The following is a 24,005-nucleotide window of genomic DNA, read 5'->3' on the forward strand; positions in this document are numbered from 1 at the left end:
AGAGAGGCAGGGGGTGGGTGGGAGGAGAGGTGCATGTGGGAGGCACATGATGGCATACGCCCAAGGTCCTTGATGATGTTAATTGTTTATTTTTGTATTTTTTTACATTTACATCCTGCCTTTCTTCCATCAAGGAACCCAAAGTGGCATACATGGGGTTCCCATGGGGTCACCCATCCAGGCCCTGACCAGACCCAGCCCTGCTAAGCTTCAGCAAAGTGGTGGCCGCCTGCCCCTTCAGACCAGACCTGCTACTGGAAAGAGGTGCTGGGCTAACCTTTGTGAGCCCTGGCACCAATCAGTTACAGACTGAAGAAAGACAGGTCACTTCTAGACGACCTTTTTAGTGAGCATTTGTCCTCATTCGTCTGCGGGGAGATTAGATGCTGCCAGCTGTTTATTAAGCATTCACTCTCTTCTGTTGGCAACGAGGTTATACAGCACCGCTTTGAGGAATTGTTACCCATTATTCCAGTGCATTCTCCTGTCACTTCCTTGCTGATAAAATCATAATAGTCTTTTTTTTGGGGGGGGGGAGTAGGGCTTGTTGTGCCAGAGTGCCAAATCAACTTTAATTGTGAAAGCTGCATTTGCCAGTACATGATGAAATTCCACCCAAAAATCCTGAAGCGCCCCCAGAGAGAGGGACAGGGCCTGCCCGCCCTTGGGGGTGTGTGCATGTGTTAGTTAAATGCAAACTCATGTCACAGGCATTTTTCCAGGAGCCACTGAGCCATTTCTCACCTATAAATGTGTTCTCATATACGATGATCTCCTTCACCTCCATCCCATTCTCGTCGAGCGGGTGCAGAAGGGTGATTTCCGAAGCGTCGTAAGAGTACGAACGGAAGGTCATTGTACAGTTCTGCCAGTCGAATGGGAAGTAGGTCACCTGCTCCCCGCCCCCCAGCAAAAGGGAAAGGGGTCAATGGAAAACACAGCATCTGTCCCACCTTCTGTTTCAAAATACCTTCTCTTGATTAAACACTTTCTCTCTCGTAAATGTTTTTGGGGCCTTTTAGACAGAAATTAGGTGTGATCGGAGGTGCTTCTAGATGCCTTATTTACAGAGCATTCATCCTGATTTGTTTGCGGAAAGGTTAGGGAACGTGTCAAAGCAAACGTTATCTCACACTTTCCAGTCCATTTCCCAGTCCCCTTCCTTAATAGCAAAAAAATCCAGTCTTGGGAATCCACTATAATTGACAACCTGAATTTGCCAGTATGCAATTGGATCCCACCTGAAGACACCAACAGTCTGGAAGTGCCCTGGACCAGTGTCCTCAATGGGAAGCCTACAAGCAGGACCTGAACGCAACAGCAGCCCTTTCTTCACTTGTGATTCCCAGCAAATGCCAGTTCAGAGGTATACTGTCTTCAGTAGTGGAGGCAGAAGATAGCCATCATGGCTGGTAGCCACTGACAGCCTTACCCTCCATGAATTTGCCTGATCCTCTTCTAAAGCCACCCAAGTTGGTGGCCATCCCTGCCTCTTGTGGGAGTGAATTCCATACTTTGACTCTGCCCTGTGTGAAGAAGGACTTTCTTTTGTCTGTCCTGAATCTCCCAACATTCAGCTTCACTGGATGTCCACAAGTTCTAGTGTTATGGGAGATGCATTTCCCTTACACTTTCTCCACACCAGACATAACTTTATATACTTCTATCATGTCTCCCCCTCTCCTTTTTTCTAAATAAAAATCCCAAAATGTTGTAACCTTTCCATGTAGAGGAGTTGCTCCATCCCCTTGATCACTGCACTTCGGGGCAGCAGACTCCACCCACTCCATGCACCCACCACAATCGGCTGCCTGAGGCAGATGCCTCACTCTGCCCAAATGATAGGACCAGCTCTGATTCCTGGGTGTGACCTAGCTGAGTTCTTTTGAAGGTCTTGCTACAGTTCATCGTACAGGTATGGCTGATTCTCCATGTCTGAAATAATAAATGGTCAATTGACAATCACATCCCATTCTAAAAATACTCACCTGGATACTGCAGCTGCTTTGATAAACGGCCGGCGGTTGCCAGCGGACTATTCCATTGTAGCTCACAAGGACATTCACTGCCAGAGCAATTTCAAATGTACCATCATTACTGGATAGGTGAATTGAGAAAGTATGGTTACCCTCCCCTGCCATTTGGGGGGAGATCGCACAAAAACATCTTCCTAAACTAGGAGTAGCCAACATGATGTCCTCACTCGAGATATTGCTAGCTTCTATCAGACCCAGCTAAGGTTGGGAGAGGAATTCGGTCTGGTTAGCATTTTAATGTCAGCCTACTTAATGATTTACTTTCCTAAAATGATGAAACTGAGGTTATCATACTTTGGACACATCATGAGAAGACATGATTCACTAGAAAAGACAATAATGCTGGGAAAAACAGAAGGGAGTAGAAAAAGAGGAAGGCCAAACAAGAGATGGGTTGGTTCCATAAAGGAATCCACAGATCTGAATTTACAAGATCTGAACAGAGGGGTTTATGCTCTTGGTGGTTGCTTTCATAGGGTAGCCTATAAGTCGAAATCAACTTGAAGGCACATAACAACAACAAACTTAATTTGCACTTCCTAAACAGGATGTGAACTGAAAAGGCAGCTGTCCTAAATTTCCCACTGCTCCAAATTTTGGGATGTTAATTTCTAGCCAAAAAATGCATGCAAAAAAGGCGTAAACATGCGTAGATCAGTGAAGAGAACATACACAAACGTGTTACATTAGAGAAAACTACTTGCAAAATATGTATATTAGGTAAACTTGCATACAAAAATGTGTATGTTAGGAAGTGTGCTCTAAAATCCTGATGAATTTTCATTAAAATGCTGATGATTTTTTGTGAGGACATAAAAAAATAATTGCAAACTGAGGCAGAAATATGGTGAACTGAATTTTAGATTGAAAACATGAGAAATGGTGAGAAACCCAAACTGACCAGCCCCTGCAAACATAGGCCAGGGCCAGGGGTGATGGGAGTTGTAGTCCCCCAGCAACATCTGGAGGGTACACAACAACTATCCTGTGTTAAACACACACACACATACATGAGGGATCCTTACTATCAACATAAGGTTAAGAGCCCTGATGGATCAGACCCCAGACCCATTTAATCCAGAAGCTTGCTTCTCCCAAAATATTTTGGATGACAAGGCCCACAAACTCCAGCATCCTACAGCCAGTGGTGGCTGGTGGCTCCATGTCAGTGGGGCAGTGGAATCCGCTCCGGGCTTTAGTCTGAACTTTCGGGGAGCTGTCCATGGTGCTGAAATCCCAAAACCTGGAGCAGATTCCACTCCTCACTGAGACAGAGCCACTAGCTGCCTCTGCCTACGGCCATGCTGGCTGTGGGCTGATGGGAGTTGCAGTCCAAAACATCTGGAGGCTTGGGGGGGGGAGGCTGATTCAAGGGAACCATGCTAGAAATAGACCTTTCCCACCCTAGAGATAGCTTCCTTTTTAGGTTCCCAGTCCTCATTGCTACTCACGTGTTGGTAAGGCCTATATCTGGGAGCCAGACATTGTCAGCGAAAGTCCTTATGGAGGTGATGCCCTCATAGTCGTCAGGAATCCAGGTGAGGCGATAGTCTGTCCACGTCTGGCACCAGAAGAAGGAAAAGGATTGTTGTATGAAGAGAGGGAGGAGGGTGCAAGAAGGCCAACAGAAACAGGAAAATTATCACTCCACGGAATATGCATTTGGTTTTATAGCCCACCTTAACCAATAGGCTCATATCAATTTTAGGCCCTGTCTACAACAGACATTTAAAGCAACATCGTACCACTTGAAACAGTCACGGCTTCCTCCAAATAGTACTTGGAATTGTCTCTTGTCAAGGGTGCTGAGAGTTAGGAGAAGCCCTCTTCCCCCTCACAGAGCTACAATTCCCAGGGTGGTTTAACAAACAATCCCTCTTCCTCCAGGGAACTCTGAGACTGGTAGCTCTGTGAACTCTGGAACTCTCAGCACCCTTAGCAAACTACAGTTCCCAGGATTCTTTGGGGGAAGCCATGATAGTTCAAAGTGGTACAATACTGCTTGAAATGTATGGGACAGATGAGGCCTAAGTTTCCCTTATGCCAATGTCATAAGGAAACATCGTCATTGCCACTAATTGCGCCAGTTTCATAGAATCCAGAATGGCTGCTGTGAGATCCCTTCTTCCCAACCAGGGCCATGCCTCTGAAGTCCCAAAACTGCAGAGAGGTGGGATTTGAACCCATGGCTCCATTGAGTCCTCTCTCAGCCCCCCCCCAATCAATTCAGTCTCCACCTTGCTGACTCCCCTCAGGCTTCTTTTCCAGCTACTTGCCCAAAGCTGCCCAGGCATGTTTTCTCTTCATAACAATGAGGCCTAGAATATTGTCGATGCGTTAAACAGATTCCTGATTCTACAAATTGTGACACTGGACCTCTTGCTGCCACCAGCTCTGTGACCAATGAGAGAACAGTCTCACAACATCTTATACTTGACTCCATATTGACTAGCATAGGGTTGCCAACCTTTTTGGGCCAAGGGGCTCATTTCAAATTTTGGGAGAGGGCTGGGAGCACCAGTCACAATAACACCAAATTAAACAGCAGTCATGATAAAGCTTTCCCCATAATTGTATTTCCATACTAGAAAAAGCTTGACCTGTTGAATTTCTGCCTGCCATACATCTGCTAAAGGCACAAGAACCCTGTTTTTTCCCATGCCAACCCTAAACAAAAGCCTAGGCTGCCATCTGTACCCATTTACCTGGAAGTAACCCCCATTAAACACAAGAAGACTTACTCTGAATAGACATGTACTGTAAGTTAACTCTGCAAATTCCTAATGAGTCCCTGGTCTATGAGAGAACTAGAAAAGGTACTCAAATGCAAAGATGTATCACTGAACACTAAAGTCAGGATCATTGAGACCAGGGTATTCACGATCTCTATATATGGATGTGAAAGTTGGACAGTGAAACAAGCGGATAAAAGAAAAATCAACTCCTTTGAAATGTGGTGTTGGAGGAGAGCTTTGCGCATACCATGGACTGCGAAAAAGACACATAATTGGGCGTTAGAACAAATTAAACCAGAACTATCACTAGAAGCTAAAATGATGAAACTGAGGTTATCATACTTTGGACGCATAATGAGAAGACCTGACTCACTAGAAAAGACAATAATGCTGGGAAAAACAGAATAGAGTAGAAAAAGAGGAAGGCCAAACAAGAGATGGGTTGATTCCACAAAGGAAGCCACAGCCCTGAACATACAAGATCTGAACAGGGTGGTTCATGACAGATGCTCTTGGAGGTCACTGATTCAGAGGGTCGCCATAAGTCATAATCGACTTGAAGGCACATCACAACAACAAGAAGCCTGGTCTTTAACCACTGCAAAGCAGGAGACATGCCTAAGCCTCTTTGCAAAGTTTTCACATTTGCATTTTTGGGGGGGAAGGGGGGATCCTTTAACATTCACCCATACATATTGTGTAGTAATATTTGCAGAAAATAACTTCTAGGCACTACCTGATCTCAGGCGAACCCAGTGCAGGAAAGATGTATCCTGGTTACTAGGGGGGAAAGAAGGGCAAAATACAGAGATTTCCAGAAGTTAGAATAACAAAAAGTGCACTAAAAGGGAGGGTAAAACAGCAGCTCTCTAGGACCCCAGGGGTTCCTGTTGCCTGGTGTCCAAATACCTCACTTATCAATCACAGCTCTGACTTCACTCATTGGCTAGTAACATGAACCGGGAGAAGCAACCAGGCTGGCTTATTTCGCAGAAATGGCTTACAAAGGTACCGGCATATTTTTCTACATAACTTTCTTGACAGGGCTAGAGACATTTTTAAAAATGAAAATTCAGATGCTGGACTTGCTGGGGGCACCATTGAGTGTCATGTTGCCTTGGGCAATGGGTTGGCGCCCCCTGAAGTGGCACATCCTAGGATGTTCACAGCCACTCGTGTAGATTCTAATAAGGGACAGATCAAAGGGGAAGGAAGAAAAGCTGTTTGTTTTCTTTTCACGAGAGCCATGAGGCTTCTTTTTACATCAAAGTCTTCTTTGGTTTTAGTGTGGTTATTTGATGTTCTTGTTTATCTGCTTTTTCTTTTCATGACTGCCATAAATCTTTTTGAGCAACTGGAGAAAAAGTGTATGTAAATACTTGAGTAAGTCAATAAAGCGCTCCACCTAGACAACATGAACAAACTGGAAAAGAAGGGGCAGGAGAGGACAGTTCAGGGCAGCATGTTAAGGGATCTTATTCATTCATTCCGCTTACATCCCACCTTTATCCAAGCTGCTCAAGGTGGCATACACAGTCTTCCTCTCCTAATTTATTCACACAACAACCCTGTGGGGTAGGTTAGGCTGAGAGACAGTGGCTGGGGCAAAGCCACCCAGTGAGCTTCATGTGGCTGAGTGGGGATTTGAACCCTGGTCTCCCAGGTCCTAGTCCAACAATCTAACCACTACACCATACCTTCTGGAAAAGGTTTTGGAATTGTGGCTCGTTTGAACTAAACTGAACACCCACTGGCTCCTGGTAGATATCCGGAAGGGAAGGCGTGCTTGTGTGTTTGAGAGAAATAGATGGAGATTTCCTTTTAACCTACCATATCCAGATAGACTTTTGTAGTCAGTTCTTCGTCTTTTTCTTTCTAAAAAAAAGAAGAAAGAACACCAAAGGAAATGGTTGATTGTAAGACTCCAGAGCGGTAATGGCTGCGTCAACCCATTTATTCAGCATTTTTCCTGATTCGCTTGCGCAAAGTGTATGCGGTGGTTAAGCTATGGACCTCTCCAGACTGGTGTCTTTTTGCAGTTCCCTCAGCCTCATTAAAACCCTGTTCATAGAGCCACCCTAAGTTGGAATGGACTTGAAGGCAGGACATTTACATTGCTGTATTCTGCAACATTCCATTCGCGCAATGACGGTGCGTTCGTGGTCAATTTATACTGGACCATCCACGCATCATTCCACTTTGTGAATTGTTCTGCAATGCATCCCCAATATTACTGTGTTATTGCTATCTGGAGGGGCAATTCTTCCTCTGTAGTGCAACAAAAATGAGATCAACCCTCCCCTCTCAGAACATTTGTGGTATAAATAGTGACAGGATATCTGCAGAAAGCTGTGGGACATGCACCAACCAGGAACAAAGCAGGGTGTCCTGCCTGAAATGTTTTATAGGCACATTCCGTATTGAAAACAGGCTCACGCAGAACTGCTCCTGGTATCATCGTTAGCACAAAAAATCACCCTGAATGCAAAATGGAAAGGATGTCTGGAGAGCCCCAAAGCCAGGTCTTCAATGAGCATTTGTTCTGATTCGTTTACAAGGCAGTTCCATGACAATATTTGTCCTGCACTCATCCTGATTTGCAGGGTGTTTACACATCTTCCTGTTAATCATTCATTCATCCCACACACACTGTCCAATGCATTCTCCTGACACTTTCAAAATGGCAGAAAGTCTGGGTTTTTTTAAAAAACTGATTTGTTGCACTGGGGCAACAGAGCCCTTTAATCCACTTGCACACAATGTCAATTTAGGGTAGGTGCCTGAATCCCACCCACAAAATCCTGACGATCTGGAGGCATCCAGTGCTGCAAAGCCAAGACAGAGACAGTTGCCCGGCCGTGCACACACCCCCTCATCTGCTCCGTGGCTTCAGTTTGGAGGAGGGGCATCAGGGTGACTCACCCTGGGTCAATGCAGGAACCACCCACTCCAGCTCAGAGCTATTCATGAATAAGTTCAGAGGCAGGGCTTGTGTTTAATTGGGGTTTTAAAAAACCCCAATTAAACATATGGCCGTGCGGGGACAGTTTTATAGGTACAAAGCCTTCCCCGTTCCCAACAGAGAGCGGGCTCAGTTTATCCTTTGCAATGCTGTTTTGCAAAACAGCACCGACACCCTTGGAAAATCCCTGCCTCTGCTCATCAAGCAGGGAGGACAGCCACGGATGCCTCTTCTTCCTGCCTGTAGCCCTGACCCCTGACAGCCCCAGGGCGCTCTGGGTCATCAAGTCTGACCTGTAGCAATCTGTGGCCAGTATTGTAGTGACAAGTTCAGAAGTGCAGGGTCCCTTCATAATAGTCACGCCACGCTCCCTCATAGCCACATTCCGGTATTTACTTGCTTGCTCTCTGTTGTCATCTCCACATTTCTCAGTCCTTCCCACGTGCACTTTTCCCCAGAACAACAGATGTCCATAGGAGCCAATCAACATGCAAGAGGAGTGTGTTAGCTACTGAAAAGAGTCTTCTCAGTGGCTGCCCATCTCCTTTCGCTGTGATTGGCTCCAATCAGCAGGAAAGGACAAGGAAGCATGTTAGAAGACTCTTCTCAGTGGCTAACACACTCCTCTTTCATGCTGATTGGCTCATAGGATGCCGGAGACATAGGGACCCTGCTCCCAAAATAATAAGGGGTCTAAGACCCCCCCCAAGACCCTGGACCACTACACCCCTGTCTGTGCCTGTCAGAACCCAACTCGTCCAAGGCCCAAAAACATCTGAATGGTTTAGCCAAATCTGATGCACAGCCCTACAATTAGCCAGTAGTGGCCAGAGGAACACAGAAATTTTTTTATCTAAAAACATTAATGGGTGACCCTATAAGGGGCCATCCGACTCTTGTTTTTGCAGCAAACAGACCAAAGTGCGATCCTATTCATGCCTCTCTGGAAGTAAATCCTATGAGTTCAATGGGAGCTGGTCACTCAGGGTCCCTCCAGAAGCCTATTGATTAAGCATTTATCCTGATTTGCACGCACAAAGCTTACACGGTGGATAGATCACATCCAGTCCTGACCGAGGATTCATTCTGATCTGTTCACTGGGCAGTTCTACGACAAGGCACTTTTATCCAGATTTGCCGGCCGAGGATTGACCCTGGGCCCTTCTGCATTGGAAAACGCAGCTTTTCATTTTTATTGGCTCTGGTAATGGGGACGATGCCGGTTCTGGGATGGACAGAAGGCAGGTCCGGATTGACTGGATCTTGGGGATTTGAAGTAAATTGGCAAGGGCTTCTGACTCCCAATTTGGTTAATGATGGCAATAATAAAATGAGATCCACACTCCACCGCAGCATTGTATGCCTCTGAAATGAAGAAAGCTAAAGGTGGGCTAACCGAGAGTGGTTCTGGCATGTGGTGCGGTGGGTGGGGGTACGATACTGACAGGAAGGGATGAGCCATTCACCATGGAGAGGGACACAGCGGCCGGCTGGCCTTTGTCCCAGTAGCGCCTCGGCATAATTTGGTTATTAATAGCCAGCCACTTCAGCTGTCAGGGCTGTTGCTTGCTGCTGCCTTTAACTATTTCTATACCCAAGCCCAGAAGAGTCCAAAAGCTAAAAAAAATAATCCAGATGGGTTCAGTTTATAAATGGAAATGGGCTGTCTTCAAGTCGATCCCGACTTATGGCGACCCTATGAACAGGATTTTCATGGTAAGCGGTATTCAGAGGGGGCTTACCATTGCCTTCCTCTGAGGCTGAGAGGTAGTGACTGGCCCAAGGTCATCCAGTGAGCTCCATGGCTGTGTGGGGATTCGAACCCTGGTCTCCCAGGCCATAGTGCAACATTCTAACCACTATGCCACACTGGCTCTCGTTAAGCAGAATATGAACAGATAAATAGTGGGTAATTGCTATTCATAACCACAATAAATGCACATTACATTTATTTCCCCTGTGCCCTTTAAATAATTGGTCTCTTTCCTGCTCCCCCCCCCCGCTGTTCTTTTAGGGACTGGGTTGAAGGGCAGCCGGATCATTACGGCCATGGTCTGGGGGGAGAAAGAAGAAAACTGATTCTCTGCCTCGCTCACTGAGCGTTCCACAGCTCTGCAGATCTGATCGGTGTTGAGGAGCACAGTTCTCCACTGTCGCCCTCTGCTGTTGCCCGGTGGTATTCCACCACAGGGAAAAGGAAACCAGACTGCCCTCTACAGGCCACACACAAGCAGCAGGGTTCCGATTGGCTACTGCGGTGCCACACCTTTCCGGCTGCTGGTGCTGTCCTAGTGCTGCATCTTCAAGCCGCATGCTCCAGAGGATCATCAACTCACCAGGCTGATGAGCTGTGAGAGGGACATGCCAATTCTCACAGGGACTCTGTCAGTGATCCTGCGAATGGGAAGGACCGCCTTGGTGTAATCCTCGAAGAGTTTCTGCAGCAGGCGACCCTCGATGTTGGAGGTGTTCACAGCTAGAGAGAAGAGAGAGAGAATACCATATGGGAGAGGGGGGTGACCACTTTCTTCTTGTCTCTCTTTTGCACTGGGAGAGGTCATGGACTCATAAGCAAAAGCCAAGGTTTTCATGGCCATGTAGAGTAAATGCATGCTTGTATATTTTTGTGGGAGGGGCTGGTGGCCTCTGATGTATGTATTTCTGTATTTTGAATCTGCGAATGGTAATTAAGGTCCCCATATGTTTGTTGTTTCACATTTATCCAGAAGTTTACAAGGATATCTAATTGCTGCTCTAAAATGTGGGTTTTGTTATTGTACAATTTGCATTTGTGCTTATTTGTGTTATTTTTAGGATGCTGTAAACCACTCAGTGATTTCCCTGAAATATGAAGTGGCATATAAATAATATCAACCCTAAATAATAAAAATCCTGATGAAATATAGTTTTAAAAAAGAAGTGTTTATAACAAAGCCAACTAATAGATACATGGCCATGCGCCTGACCCTCACCAAGCGCAAACCCCACCCTGTGCAGACAGCTCTCATGAGCATTCGAAAAGAGGTTCTGCTGAAAGGGTAAGCTCCAGGATGCCGTGTTTTGGAATAATCACAGCCCTGGCTTCCCCCCCCCCGTCTGTCGAAAGCTTCTTCCCCATTCCTGGAGCTGCCTGTTCTAAGAGCAAAAACGAAAAGTGCCCCTGTCACACTTACCCACAGCAGAGAGCGCCCATAGGAGCCCCCAAACTATCCCTTGGCTCGACATGATTCCCCTTGTTTATCTATACCCCCTGCAATATCCCAGAGGAGGACAGTTGGGGCCCTCCCCCACCCCACCCCCATCCCTTTCCCCTGAGGCCAGGCAGAGCGTCTTATTGGTGTCAGTGCCTGTCAGTCAGTAGGATCCTGAAATGGGCCACCAGGGTTTGTCTGGGGAAAATATAAAGAGTTATGGGTGGCATTTCACAGCTGTTGCGGGATTTCTGGCCTGGCCACCTGTTCTGGAGAGGCAGTCGAAAGAAGCGGGTTTCTGGTTTTTTTAACCCTCTCTGGCTGCAGGATTGTCACAAGGGGGCTGTTTCCTGTCTGCCCTTTGTGAAGGCTACTGAGCCACGCTCTTGCAGGCATGGGCTTGGCTTGCTATTCAAAACATGGAAGTGGACCTCTGCAGTCCTTGAACTGGGAACAAGTCTTGGGAGAGATGGAGAAAACCTGGAGTGAAATCCCTTCTGAAGTCTGGAATGGAGTCATCAGAGCAACCTGCAGTCTATCTGTGGAAATAGTTAAAGCCTGGAGGTGGAGCCACCCTGGACTGGAGCCAAAACTAAATCCAGAGGAGACAAACAGCTGGGTCAGTGCTAGCAGAGCACCTGTTTTGCATGCAAATAGTCCCCAATTCCATCTCCAGTTAGAGAAGCCTTCCCGAACTTGGTGCCCTCCAGATGTTTTGAACTACAACTCATTCCTCTCATGGAGCAACAATCCCCAGAGTTCCCTAGGGAGGAGGGTGGATTGTCAAACTACTCTGGGGATTGTAGCACTGTGAGGGGAACAGGAGGTCTCCAAACAACCCTCAGCACCCTTACCAAACTACAGTTCCTAGGATTATTTGTGGGAAGCCATGACTGTTCAAAGTGGTACGGTCCTGCTTTAAATGTATGGGGCAGATGGAGACAAACTGTCATCGCCTGAATTCCTGTGTGCCACCAGTTTGTGTCAGAGGAATGCGTAAGACCTGGATCAGGACATTTGTAAGAATAAGTGGAAAAGGAATCAAAAAGTATAAATCCTGGAAGTGGATCTCTGGATCTGGAGACCCTCTCCTCCCCCCTCCCCCGCGTTCCTCCTTGCAGATACTCACAGAGACAAGGCAGGCAGAATAATATAAATGCTCATTTTATTTCGAGAGTGCAGAACAAGGGGGCATTGAGATGCTTGGCCCTTCGAACCAGGTTTTAAGAGGGGGAGGTTATTGCTGAGAGGAGTCATTTTCTCATGCAGGGAGTCGAGGGCCAAAGACAGAGAGAATTCTTGCAATTATTGCTTTTCTGTGCTGGTAAAGGGGAAAAGGAAAAGGCAGGGAGGTGGGGGCGGAGTCAAGGAGGTGAAGCCCCGCCCCCCAGCTGTTGTCAACCCCAACAGTTCTACATCTGAAAGAGAAAATGAGGAGCTTTTCTGATCTTGAAGTGCAACAGGGTGTCTTTTACACACAGAAACACAACATTACTGAAATGTGCAAGACTCACAAGACTTCTAATAAAACAGTGCAATTTGAGCTCCCAAAGAACTCAGTCACGGGATTTGAATTTTTGTGAAATTTATTCTGAAATATTGGATTTGGAATAGTCACGCGCTCAGATTTGAAATCCCACTCCTAATTTCAGATGAGAAGGCCCACTCTTTGTAGAATGAAAAGGATCTTTTTAAAATATTCTTCCCCCCCCCCCGCAAAAAAAACCCAATCCAAATTTTTTGATTTTTGCACTGGGCCAAGGAATTATGATCTTCTGGAAAGTAGATTCTCAGATTCCAAAATGCTTGAAGCATGCAATTTTATTTTATTTTATTTTTAAAAAGCAAGTAAATGCCGTGTGGATTTCAAATCCAGATCAGAAAGTGGTGGAATTTAAATTGGGGACAGTTTTAAATTCTGGAATGCCTTAAAGTTTTGAAATATTGACATGTTTGCGTCTGGCAACCTCTAGAGAAGATGGGAATAGGGGGAAGGCGGAGGGTGGAGGAGAAAATGAACTGGGAAACACACACACACACACATTTAGGGGAGGGGTGTCAAACATCAAAGGAGAGAGGGCACCAGGGAGGATTTAACCCCTTCCCATAGCCCTAGTCTTCAGCTGAGGCTGGAGGGAGAGAGAGAATACAGAATTATATACACAGTATAGCCTTCAGATATAAAGTTGACCGAAAGGAATAAAAGAGGTTAGATGTTAAATCCACAACCTTTTGTGCCAGCTGGTTATCCCTCTCTGGTGCGCTCGCACACCCACCCACCCACCCACACACAAGAGATGTGCTGTAGGGAGAGCAAGTAGCCTCTAATGGAATTATTCCACAGTGAAGCAGTTAAAGCTGCTTGGGCATGGGGGGGGCACACATAGGACATTTTAGGATCCATAAGGATGAGTACATGAGAGCCAGTGTGGTGTAGTGGTTAGAGTGTTGGACTGCGACCTGAGAGACCAGGCTTCGAATCCCCACACAGCCAGGAAGCTCCCTGGGTGACCTTGGGCCAGTCACTGCCTCTCAGCCCCAGAGGAAGGCAATGGGAAACCCCCTTGGAACACCCCTTACCATGAAAGCCCTATTCGTAGGGTCGCCACAAGTAGGAATCGACTTGAAGGCAGTAAAAAGATAGGGGGATTTAGTTTGTGTTCTGTTTTTTGAGGGAGGCTGAGATAGGTCTGAAATCTCATCCATTAGCCAAAATATGGCTAATGTTGCTGTTGCATGTCTTCAAGTCGATTATGACATGGCAACCCTATGAATCTTTTTTTGATATATTGATAGGGTTTTCATGGTACGAGGTATTTGCCCTCCTCTAAGTCTATGGCAGTGATGCTCAAACGGTGCGCCCAGGCACACTGGTGCACCCTAAGAGGTGGCTAGGTGTGCCTCAAATATTATGAAAGTATATTTTAAAAATGAGAAGAAACCCATTTGTATAGGGTAAGTAATAGTTTTCCATAGTTTAAGTTATTTTTTATTCATACTTTAAAATATATTAATATATTTTTAATTTTGTACATGAAGTGCGCCAGAAATTTTTTATATGTTTTACAGTGCGCCGTGAACCAAAAAAGTTTGAGAACGACTGGTCTATGGCATCCAGTGTTCCCAGGCGGTCTCCTATCCAAGTACTAACCAGGCCTGACCCTGTTTAGCTTCCAAGATCAGATGAGATCAGGCACGTTCAGGGTAGTTTGGCCATAGGCATGGCTAATGTAAGATGCCTCAAATAGTGACGTTTTAATTAGAATTGCTGAGTGTAACAATTGTGAATTTTGTAAATTGTTGAGCTTAAAGTGTGTGGATTTTGTAAAACAGAAAAGAAAAAGTTCCAAAGGTGTTGGACTATGACCTGGGAGACCAGGGTTCAAATCCCCACATAGCCATGAAGCGCACTGGGTGACCTTGGGCCAGTCACTGCCTCAGCCTCATGAAAACCCTCTTCATAAAGTCGCCGTAAGTCAGAATCGACTTGAAGGCAGTACATTTTAAATTTTGGCACCCAAGATGTCCTACCAGAAGATCCATGCCTGCCCTTGACCTATTGACTTTGCTGTTGTTTTTTGAATTGCGGCAGGCCTGAAGATCACAACTGAACTCTGAAATCTGAGACATGAACGGCTGAAATTGTTGAATAGACAATTTTTGGAAACAGGACTTTGCAAACATTTTAGACTTCTGATCAGGGGTGTAGTTGTCCTGGGACTTGGGGGATCTTAGACCCCTTACTTTTTTGGGAGCAGGGTCCCAATTTCTCCAGCATCCTACGAGACAATCAGCAAGGGGAGTGTGTTAACCACTAAGAAGAGTCATCTAACATGTTGCCTTATCCTTATCTGCTGATTGGAGCCAATCAGAGTGAAAAGAGGTAAGTCAGCCATTAAGACTCTTCTCAGCAGCTAACACTCTCCCCTTTCATGCATATTGGCTCCTAGGGACGTCTGTTGTTGTGGGAGAAGGCATTAGCAAGGATCTCATTCTCAATCCAGCAGCAAAAAGAAGGGGGGAGGTATGGGTGTGGCTAACATTTTTTTAGCGCTTTGTTTGCCTCCCTGGGCTCCTGCTGGGAGGAAGAGCAGGATACAAATTAAATAATAAAATAAAATAAATAAAAATAAAACATAAAGGGGCCCTGTGCTTCTGAATTTGCCATTACACTACTGCTTCTGATGCTCCCATCCTGCTACCTGCCAGACCTGTGGTTTTGGCTGACCCTAAAGGAGGCTTGTGTGGAGACTAGCCATTCTGCAAAGCTGGAATGTTGAATTTATAACTACAGTTGGCTCTGGTTTAAGTCAGAAAAGACATGTAAGAACATAAGAACATAAGAACATAAGAAGAGCCTGCTGGATCAGGCCAGTGGCCCATCTAGTCCAGCATCCTGTTCTCACAGTGGCCAACCAGGTGCCTGGGGGAAGCCCGCAAGCAGGACCCGAGTGCAAGAACACTCTCCCCTCCTGAGGCTTCCGGCAACTGGTTTTCAGAAGCATGCTGCCTCTGACTAGGGTGGCAGAGCACAGCCATCATGGCTAGTAGCCATTGATAGCCCTGTCCTCCATGAATTTGTCTAATCTTCTTTTAAAGCCGTCCAAGCTGGTGGCCATTACTGCATCTTGTGGGAGCAAATTCCATAGTTTAACTATGCGCTGAGTAAAGAAGTACTTCCTTTTGTCTGTCCTGAATCTTCCAACATTCAGCTTCTTTGAATGTCCACGAGTTCTAGTATTATGAGAGAGGGAGAAGAACTTTTCTCTATCCACTTTCTCAATGCCATGCATAATTTTATACACTTCTATCATGTCTCCTCTGAACCGCCTTTTCTCTAAACTAAAAAGCCCCAAATGCTGCAACCTTTCCTCGTAAGGGAGTCGCTCCATCCCCTTGATCATTCTGGTTGCCCTCTTCTGAACCTTTTCCAACTCTATAATATCCTTTTTGAGATGAGGCGACCAGAACTGTACACAGTATTCCAAATGCGGCCGCACCATAGATTTATACAATGGCATTATGATATCGGCTGTTTTATTTTCAATACCTTTCCTAATTATCGCTAGCATGGAATTTGCCTTTTTCACAGCTGCCGCACACTGGGTCGACATTTTCATCGTGCTGTCCACCACAACCCCGAGGTCTCTCTCCTGGTCGGTCACCGCCAGTTCAGACCCCATGAGCGTATATGTGAAATTAAGATTTTTTGCTCCAATATGCATAATTTTACACTTCTTTATATTGAATTGCATTTGCCATTTTTCCGCCCATTCACTCAGTTTGGAGAGATCTTTTTGGAGCTCTTCGCAATCCCTTTTTGTTTTAACAACCCTGAACAATTTAGTGTCATCAGCAAACTTGGCCACTTCACTGCTCACTCCTAATTCTAGGTCATTAATGAACAAGTTGAAAAGTACAGGTCCCAATACCGATCCTTGAGGGACTCCACTTTCTACAGCCCTCCATTGGGAGAACTGTCCGTTGATTCCTACTCTCTGCTTTCTGCTTCTTAACCAATTTCTTATCCACAAGAGGACCTCTCCTCTTATTCCATGACTGCTAAGCTTCCTCAGAAGCCTTTGGTGAGGTACCTTGTCAAACGCTTTTTGAAAGTCTAAGTACACTATGTCCACTGGATCACCTCTATCTATATGCTTGTTGACACTCTCAAAGAATTCTAATAGGTTACTGAGACAGGACTTTCCCTTGCAGAAGCCATGCTGACTCTGCTTCAGCAAGGCTTGTTCTTCTATGTGCTTAGTTAATCTAGCTTTAATAATACTTTCTACCAGTTTTTCAGGGACAGAAGTTAAGCTAACTGGCCTGTAATTTCCGGGATCCCCTCTGAATCCCTTTTTGAAGATTGGCGTTACATTTGCCACTTTCCAGTCCTCAGGCACGGAGGAGGACCCAAGGGACAAGTTACATATTTTAGTTAGCAGATCAGCAATTTCACATTTGAGTTCTTTGAGAACTCTCGGGTGGATGCCATCCAGGCCCGGTGATTTGTCAGTTTTTATATTGTCCATTAAGCTTAGAACTTCCTCTCTCGTTACCACTATTTGTCTCAGTTCCTCAGAATCCCTTCCTGCAAATGTTAGTTCAGGTTCAGGGATCTGCCCTATATCTTCCACTGTGAAGACAGATGCAAAGAATTCATTTAGCTTCTCTGCAATCTCCTTATCGTTCTTTAGTACACCTTTGACTCCCTTATCATCCAAGGGTCCAATTGTCTCCCTAGATGGTCTCCTGCTTTGAATGTATTTATAGATTTTTTTGTTGTTGGTTTTTATGTTCTTAGCAATGTGCTCCTCAAATTCTTTTTTAGCATCCCTTATTGTCTTCTTGCATTTCTTGGAACATGTGCAAATGCTCTGTCTCGTGTGTGTCTGCCTGTGTGTGTGTCTGCCTGTGTGTATGCGTGCACGCATGCACGTGCACACACATGCACACACACATACACACACGAGACAGAGCATTTGCACATGTTCCAAGGAAAGAGGCTGGCCTCATGAATATAAAGATTAATGGCAGCTCACTGAAAATCACACCAGCCGGTCAATCCACATTATGACACTGGCCCTCCACTGCCCACTGGTGGCTGCGCAGAGAACTGCTCCTCCGTGGGCATTTTCCCCCGGCAGCCGTTGCCCCCTACAGGCTGCACCTTGCAAAAACGCCATTGCATCTCATGGGATTCCTGAGTTCACATGAACCCTGGGGCCAGCTGACAAAAGGCGAGACGTAGGCGCTTGCCTGATTTTCGAGTGGTGGGTGGTGATGGCGGGGCAGTGGCAGGTACCACTGCTGCTACGTGGGACACCCATGGCTCGTGCGTGGCATTGCCACCACCGGGAGGAAGACAAGATAGGAAGTCATGGCTCAAAGGATGAGAGTCAGTCCCTCGCTCCCTGCCTCCACTCTCTTCTTCTCTCTGCCGGCTGAACAGAGATGAATCTCTCTTTCCCACAAGGCTCAAACGATTTGCTGAGCGCAAAGTAACTCTGGAGCCTGAGGGCAAAAGCACTGGAAGGGGGGCGCACAGTCCTGGCTCCCAGACTCTTCCTCTTGCATTGGCTGTGGATCAGCAGTCTCAAGAAAATGGTCAAGGGCAGCCTTTCCCCAACCTGGTGCCCTCCATATGCTCTGGACAACAGCTGGGGCTGATGGGAGGAGTTGTCCAAAACATCTGGAGGGCACCAGGTTGGAGAGAGGCTGGTCTAACCATTTCAGGGCTGTGAACCAGAGAGACCCTTGGGTTTTTTCAGTGGGGGGAGAGAGTGAGGGCAGCCTAGCTAGTGGTTGTGTGGAACCAGAACAAGCATGCATGAACCAGGATCCCCTCATTTCTCCCACAGAGCTTCAAGGGGATCCGGACGACAGGGCTGGTTAGGGAACAGGGGGAGTGCAGGGGGATGTCTGAAGGGAGCTGGCACTGAGGATCCCTGGGTTTGCTTTCTGAAAGGGAAACTCAAGGGAATACAAGATGATTAAAAAAAAAACCTCTTCCACATCCATTCATACACCCCCATTCATACATGCCCCCCCAACTGGCCTACCTGGGTTCAGCCAGAGGCCCCACTGAGCCCCCCGAACCCCACAATCATTGGTAAATGTCACCTCCCACCCCCACAGAATACAGTTTAACATCAGCTCCCCTCCCACCCTTGTTCATTTATTGCCTGTTGAAATCCTGCAAAGATTGGAGAAAGGCAAATTTGGGCTCCAGGGATGCAGTGGTGGGGGGCAAAATGGTGGTGGTGGTGGAGGCTGGGTGCAGAATCTTATGGCATGCACCCCTCCCCAAATTATTGGCTATCTGTTCCCAAAAGTTCCATGCGCCAGCAAGATTGTTTGGACATTGCAAATTAGGTTAAAGATGTCCTGATTCCCCCAAGCCAGAATGACAGTGCTGCCACTCAGTGGCCAAATATAGGTACTGCATTCTCTTCTTTTTCAGTGGAAGCTGGCACATGACAGTTAATTATCTGTATCTTCCATGAAAGCAATGTTGCCATCCAGTGGCCAGAAGGGGTATTTCACTTTTGGGGGGCAATGTTCTCCCAGCTGGCTGTAAAATGTTCTTCATTCCTCCTAGGACAATGTTGGCCCCTAGTGGGCAAAATCAGCAACACAGTCTTTTTTTCCTCTTCTCACTGTAGAAGGTGGGAACTCAGCAGAGAAAACACAGTCCTTTGAATTACAAGTGTCCTGAATTTTCATTGGAATTTGTTTATTTTGGGGGAACAGTCACTGTGGGTTTTTTAAAGTGCCAACACTGGCATCCTGTGAATGATGAAAATGATTCCACTTTTTAAAATTGCTAAATTTTAACAGTGTTAGATGATTTCATTCTGAAAGCTTATCTCCACCTTCTGGGTCATGGGACTACTAAGAGGAGCAGACAGCCTCAGCAGCTACCTGAGCTGGTTAAAGCTATACTCAATTTGTCACTCTGACCCCATCCGAAGGAATTCCGCATTGTTAACTGCTGCTCTTATTCACAAATCTTAAAAGATCAGCAGTGAAATCTATATACATCTTGCAACAATTCCAAGTTAGAGAATGTCACCACCCAGTGGCTGAAAAGGGTATAACATAGTTGTTATGAAATGGAAGATCTTGTTTTTCCCTGTAGTAGGCAACAGTGTCGCTTTCTGTTGGCTGTTAAAAGAAGGCTAACACATCTTTTCCCCCTCTCCTCCATTCTGCTTCTCCCTGATGTGGTATTAGAAGTCGTGTCATCAGCACAGGAGGAGCCCAGCACTGTTGTTGGCCCACGTTGTTTGCACGGAAGACCACAGTAGTTTGATTGTTTTTAATGCTAAGAATATCCCTGACAGACGCAACAACTTCTGCGGTACGGAGGCCAAAAGCCCGCACAGTGGATTTGTCATAGTTTGAAAAAAAAATTGGTGCCTGTCCCATGCAGCATCACAATGTCGCCCCCTGATAGCTGGATGCCACATTGCACCTATAGATTGAAAAGGAAGACTTTCTCTGTGAAATGACTTCTCATCCGAGCATGGAAAAGCCTCTGGCTCCTTCCTGGCCAGATTTTATTGGTGTTAAAAGTCCCAGAGGCTGAAGACAACGAGAGAGAAAGGTTGGAAAACACATCCTGAGACATAGAGAGAGAGAGGAGGATTTGTGAATGTGTGGTTAGGAAGATGGTTCTCAAAAGAGTGGCTGTTGAAGATGAGGGGGTGCACGTGGGTCTCGCCCAGGGGAGGTGGGGGTGGAGGAGAATGGATGCACCCCCCATCCTTGGGGCTACGTGGCTTCTGCCTTGGATATCTCTTTGATGGGAGCCGCCGGAGCACTCCCTTCCTCGGCTTTCTTCACCAGGGCTGGCTCGACAACGTTGTGTAAGGAAGGCTCACGATACAAGGCCACTGCCAAGGCAAGAAAGAAAGATGGAGGAATTGAAATAGTAAAGCAGCCTTCCCCAACCTGGTGCCCTCCAGCTGTTTTGGACTACAGCTGGAGGGCACCAGGTTGGCGAAGGCTACAATACAGCAATAGGGGGTTCAGCCCTGCTCCACACTCCACCAATGGCAGGGCCAGACTATGGACACAAACCCACTAGGGGTTCATTCCTGTAAAAGCTGCGCTGGAAAGATGAGGCATGAGAGGGCCAAGAGCACAACTTTCAGGGCCACTTTGCATGAAGTCAGCAAAGAGGCCTGCTGTGCCAAAGAGCTGGGTGCACCTCACTCAGCTCCTGCAACGGGGACCGGAAGGAAGGTGCAGTGTGCTGCTCTCACAAGAGGGGGATGTGTATGAGAACCATCTGCAAAGAGGCAGCTGTGCAAGAGATCATTCGCACCAGACTAAGAGGCCGTGCCAGAGATCACTTGTGCAAAGGGGGTTCCTTTGCATATGAGGAATGATATCCAGGGATTACTGCTGAACAGGTTTTCTCCCAACCCCAACCCCGCTCACCTTCCAGTAGTTTTGGGAGGAAGTGGGCTGCAGCTTTGGTCTTCTTGACTCGGTTTCCCTTCATCACCTGCCCGTCTTTGTTGATGCCCAAATACCACGAGCGCCCCGACTCCCGCTGTCGGTAGAGGGTGGAGGAATACATGACGTAATAGTTCTCAAAGACGCACTCCTTGAAACGGCACTCAGTGGTGAAGTGAGTCTGGAAAGGGGAGGGGGCGGGAGGAGGGGGATGTGGCAAGAGGGTTAATCCCATGTTGGTTGGAGCATATTAAATCAGCCTTTGCCAAGCTGGTGCCCTCCCAGATGTGCTGGCTGGGGTTGATGGGCGTTGCAGTCCAAAACTTCGGGAGGGCACCAGCTTGGCAAAGGCGAGTATAAATAAAAAATTGGAGCGGCTCACCCTGCTCAGACGGGGGCTAAGATTCTGCTCCCAGAATCCTTTTCCTGTCTCTTCTCACAATACATTTCATAAGCTGTTTAACTCCACTACCAGTCCAGTTGTGGCTGGTAAACAAATCACAGAGGGAACGCTGGGCTGTGCGTGTGTGCATGCAAGGGAGAGGGTGGGGTGAGAGACAGGATAATCCCCCCAAAAGAGGTGCGGGGGGGGGAAACAGCAGAGCATAGCTTGAAGGCAGGTTAAGAGAGGAACTCCCTTAAATGACCCTGCCCTCCCACTCTTGAAGCCCCTTAAGAACAGCAGAAGAGTTTCACAGCAGCAGCAGCAGCCGTTCTCACAGTGCCCTGTCAGATGTCTCAGCAGGGATGGAGGAGAAACTAGGATTCAGTTCACATTTAAAGCTGGATGTATCAAATTTACACTTTCTGAAACTATTTGAAAAATGAAACATCTATTCCTTTGAAATTTGCACTTACTGTATCTGAATTTTGCAACACTGTTCTCCAGCCAAAGGGTTTACAAAAATGTGTATTTGAGGAGAAAGTATGCATAAAAATAAAAATATTAGTGAAAATGCATTACATTAGAAGATATTGCTTGCAAAGATGTCGGCATAAGAAGATCTTCAAGGGATGTCAAACAGTCAAAAGCAAGAGTGCCTCTGCAGAATCTCAGCTGGAAGAATGTTCCATAGCATGGGACTGGCAACGCTTAATGCCCTGCTTCTAGTTGAGGCCCATGAGGCCTCTGTAACGGGTGAGAACGAACTCTCCTCTGGATGATCTCAGTGACTGGTCTGGGATATAAGGGTTCAAGTGGTCCTTAAGGGATCCTGGACCCAAGTTATTCAGGTCTCTGTACATCAACACAAAAATAATTCAATATTTATTTATTTATTTATTTATTATTTGATTTATATCTCGCCCTTCCTCCCAGCAGGAGCCCAGGGCGGCATTAATTAAATTAATTAAATGAAATTAAATGCAAAATATATTTTGTTTATTTTTACAAAAATAATAAAATAAAATAAAATGCTATATATATGAGATTATCTTCAAAATGTATTATAATCCTTTTATTATTTCACAAAAATAAATAAAACGCAACATATATATTGCAGAGTAACTATTAAAAACATTAAAGCCAAATATATGAATGCAATCATTATAAACCTCCTTGGGCTTTTTTTGAAAAGCAGGATATATAACAACATACCCCCCCTCAAAAAAAAGAACACCAGAAAGCCCCCCCCCGTTCTGACCTTCATGCAAATAGATTTGTCATGACAGCTGCCTGCCACAAGGTGGCGCTGCCCAACACCAAAGGAATGCTCTTGTGAGATCACCCAAAGTAAAGGGGGGGGGAGGGCACTTGTCCCTCCAGGATGCCTGGGTTCCCATCCCAGAAACGTGAGGAGGAAGGCGCCAAGGGAGCCATAATGTTAATGAGAGCAAAATGTCCCAGCGGAGCACCTCCCATCCCCACCACCTCCCTTTCTCCCCATCCCCCACCCCGAGAGGTCCATCATTCTCGCTGCCAAATTTCTTCAAATATGTTTAGTTGGCATTAAAAAGGTCTCTTAATGCCACCAAGGGATGTGCCGGGGGTGTGTGTGTGAGAAGAAAATATCCCTCCAGAAAGATTTCTGCCATTATCAGAGGCCGGGAAACAGAGAAGAGAAAATGGTGGCCATCACCCCACCCCCAGCAGCCTGGCCTCGGTTCGCTCTCGGGGGTGGGGGACCTCAGGATTCTCGCCAGCCACAGCCCCTCTCCTCAGGCCACAGGCCTCCCGGCCGGGCTTCCCACCCTCCTCAAATGTTTTTGCATTGCTGGGATGTGTCCTTGAACTCGGATCATGCCTCTTCCTGGTCTGGATGGAAGAGATTGAGGGGTGGGCGAGTCTGGGTCGAAACTACCCTCCTGTACAAAGGCAAAGTTTACATCCGCTGCCCCACCCACTTTTTCCTCTGGCCCCACCCACCCCTGGCATGTGGCCCCTGGAAGATTGCCCAGGAGGGAATGCGGCCCTTGGCCTGAGAAAGCCTCCCCACCCCTGTCCTGAGGATCCCAGGTGGGGAGATTGTTGCTGTTGAGCTCATCTCCCACTTGTGGGCTACCCAGTTGGCCACTGTGAGAACAGGGCCTTTGGGCCTGATCCAGCTGCTGGTGCTGCTCGGCTCTTCCTACGTTTTTTGTCAAAAGCCCGTCAGGCCAACAACCTGTTTTTTAGCCCAGAAATAGAGCAAGCGGCGATCAAGAGTGCCTCTGAGCATGCCAGGTGCTTCCAGGTGCCCTATGGAGTGTTCATCCAGATTTGTTTGCAGGGAGCTTAGATGACATTGGCTGTTTAATGAGCATTCAGTTTGATTTCTTTGCAAGGAGGTTAGACGATGCTGCATTAAAGCAAGTGTCATCCCACACTTTCCAGGACCGTTTCCACCCAGACACGTCCCTTAATCACAAAAAGTCTGATATTTGAGGGTAGGGGAGAGGGGGGTTTGTTGCGCGAGGCCTCCCAAACAAGTACAATTCCACAACCTGAATTTGGTGGTACGTGATTGAACCCCACCTCTCGGTCGAAACTGAACAACCACAGCCGGCCCATGGGTTCACACAACAGCTGAGCTTTGGGGTGGGGGTGGGAAGAGTGGGGGGGCAGGCCTTCTGAGTCAGAAGTCGTGGCATCAAGAAAACGAGTGTGGACTCAAAGCAGGAGCCGTGCACCCTCGTT

General features: G+C 46.8%; 1 protein-coding gene and 1 pseudogene across 5 annotated transcripts in view; both read right to left on the reverse strand.

Annotated features, from left to right (window-relative positions):
* Nucleotides 1-24,005, reverse strand: part of FGF11 (fibroblast growth factor 11) — a 59,615-nt gene that overhangs the window by 7,422 nt on the left and 28,188 nt on the right. For 2 of the 5 annotated variants that reach the window (XM_061588766.1, XM_061588768.1), the window contains exons 4-9: nucleotides 20,873-21,071; nucleotides 10,070-10,209; nucleotides 6,602-6,646; nucleotides 3,488-3,597; nucleotides 1,989-2,097; nucleotides 745-892 (exon numbers count right to left, since the gene is read on the reverse strand). In XM_061588766.1, coding sequence (XP_061444750.1) covers nucleotides 745-892; nucleotides 1,989-2,097; nucleotides 3,488-3,597; nucleotides 6,602-6,646; nucleotides 10,070-10,209; nucleotides 20,873-21,071 — 751 coding nt within the window. Of the gene's footprint in view, nucleotides 1-744; nucleotides 893-1,988; nucleotides 2,098-3,487; nucleotides 3,598-6,601; nucleotides 6,647-10,069; nucleotides 10,210-10,906; nucleotides 10,998-19,974; nucleotides 20,323-20,872; nucleotides 21,072-24,005 lie in introns of those variants that run through there. The other 3 variants (XM_061588767.1, XM_061588769.1, XM_061588770.1) reach the window with 3 other exon arrangements.
* On the reverse strand, nucleotides 14,027-14,145 carry LOC133368157 (5S ribosomal RNA; annotated as a pseudogene).

Source organism: Rhineura floridana, chromosome 11 (assembly GCF_030035675.1).
Source record: "Rhineura floridana isolate rRhiFlo1 chromosome 11, rRhiFlo1.hap2, whole genome shotgun sequence".
Taxonomy (NCBI): Eukaryota; Metazoa; Chordata; class Lepidosauria; order Squamata; family Rhineuridae; genus Rhineura; species Rhineura floridana.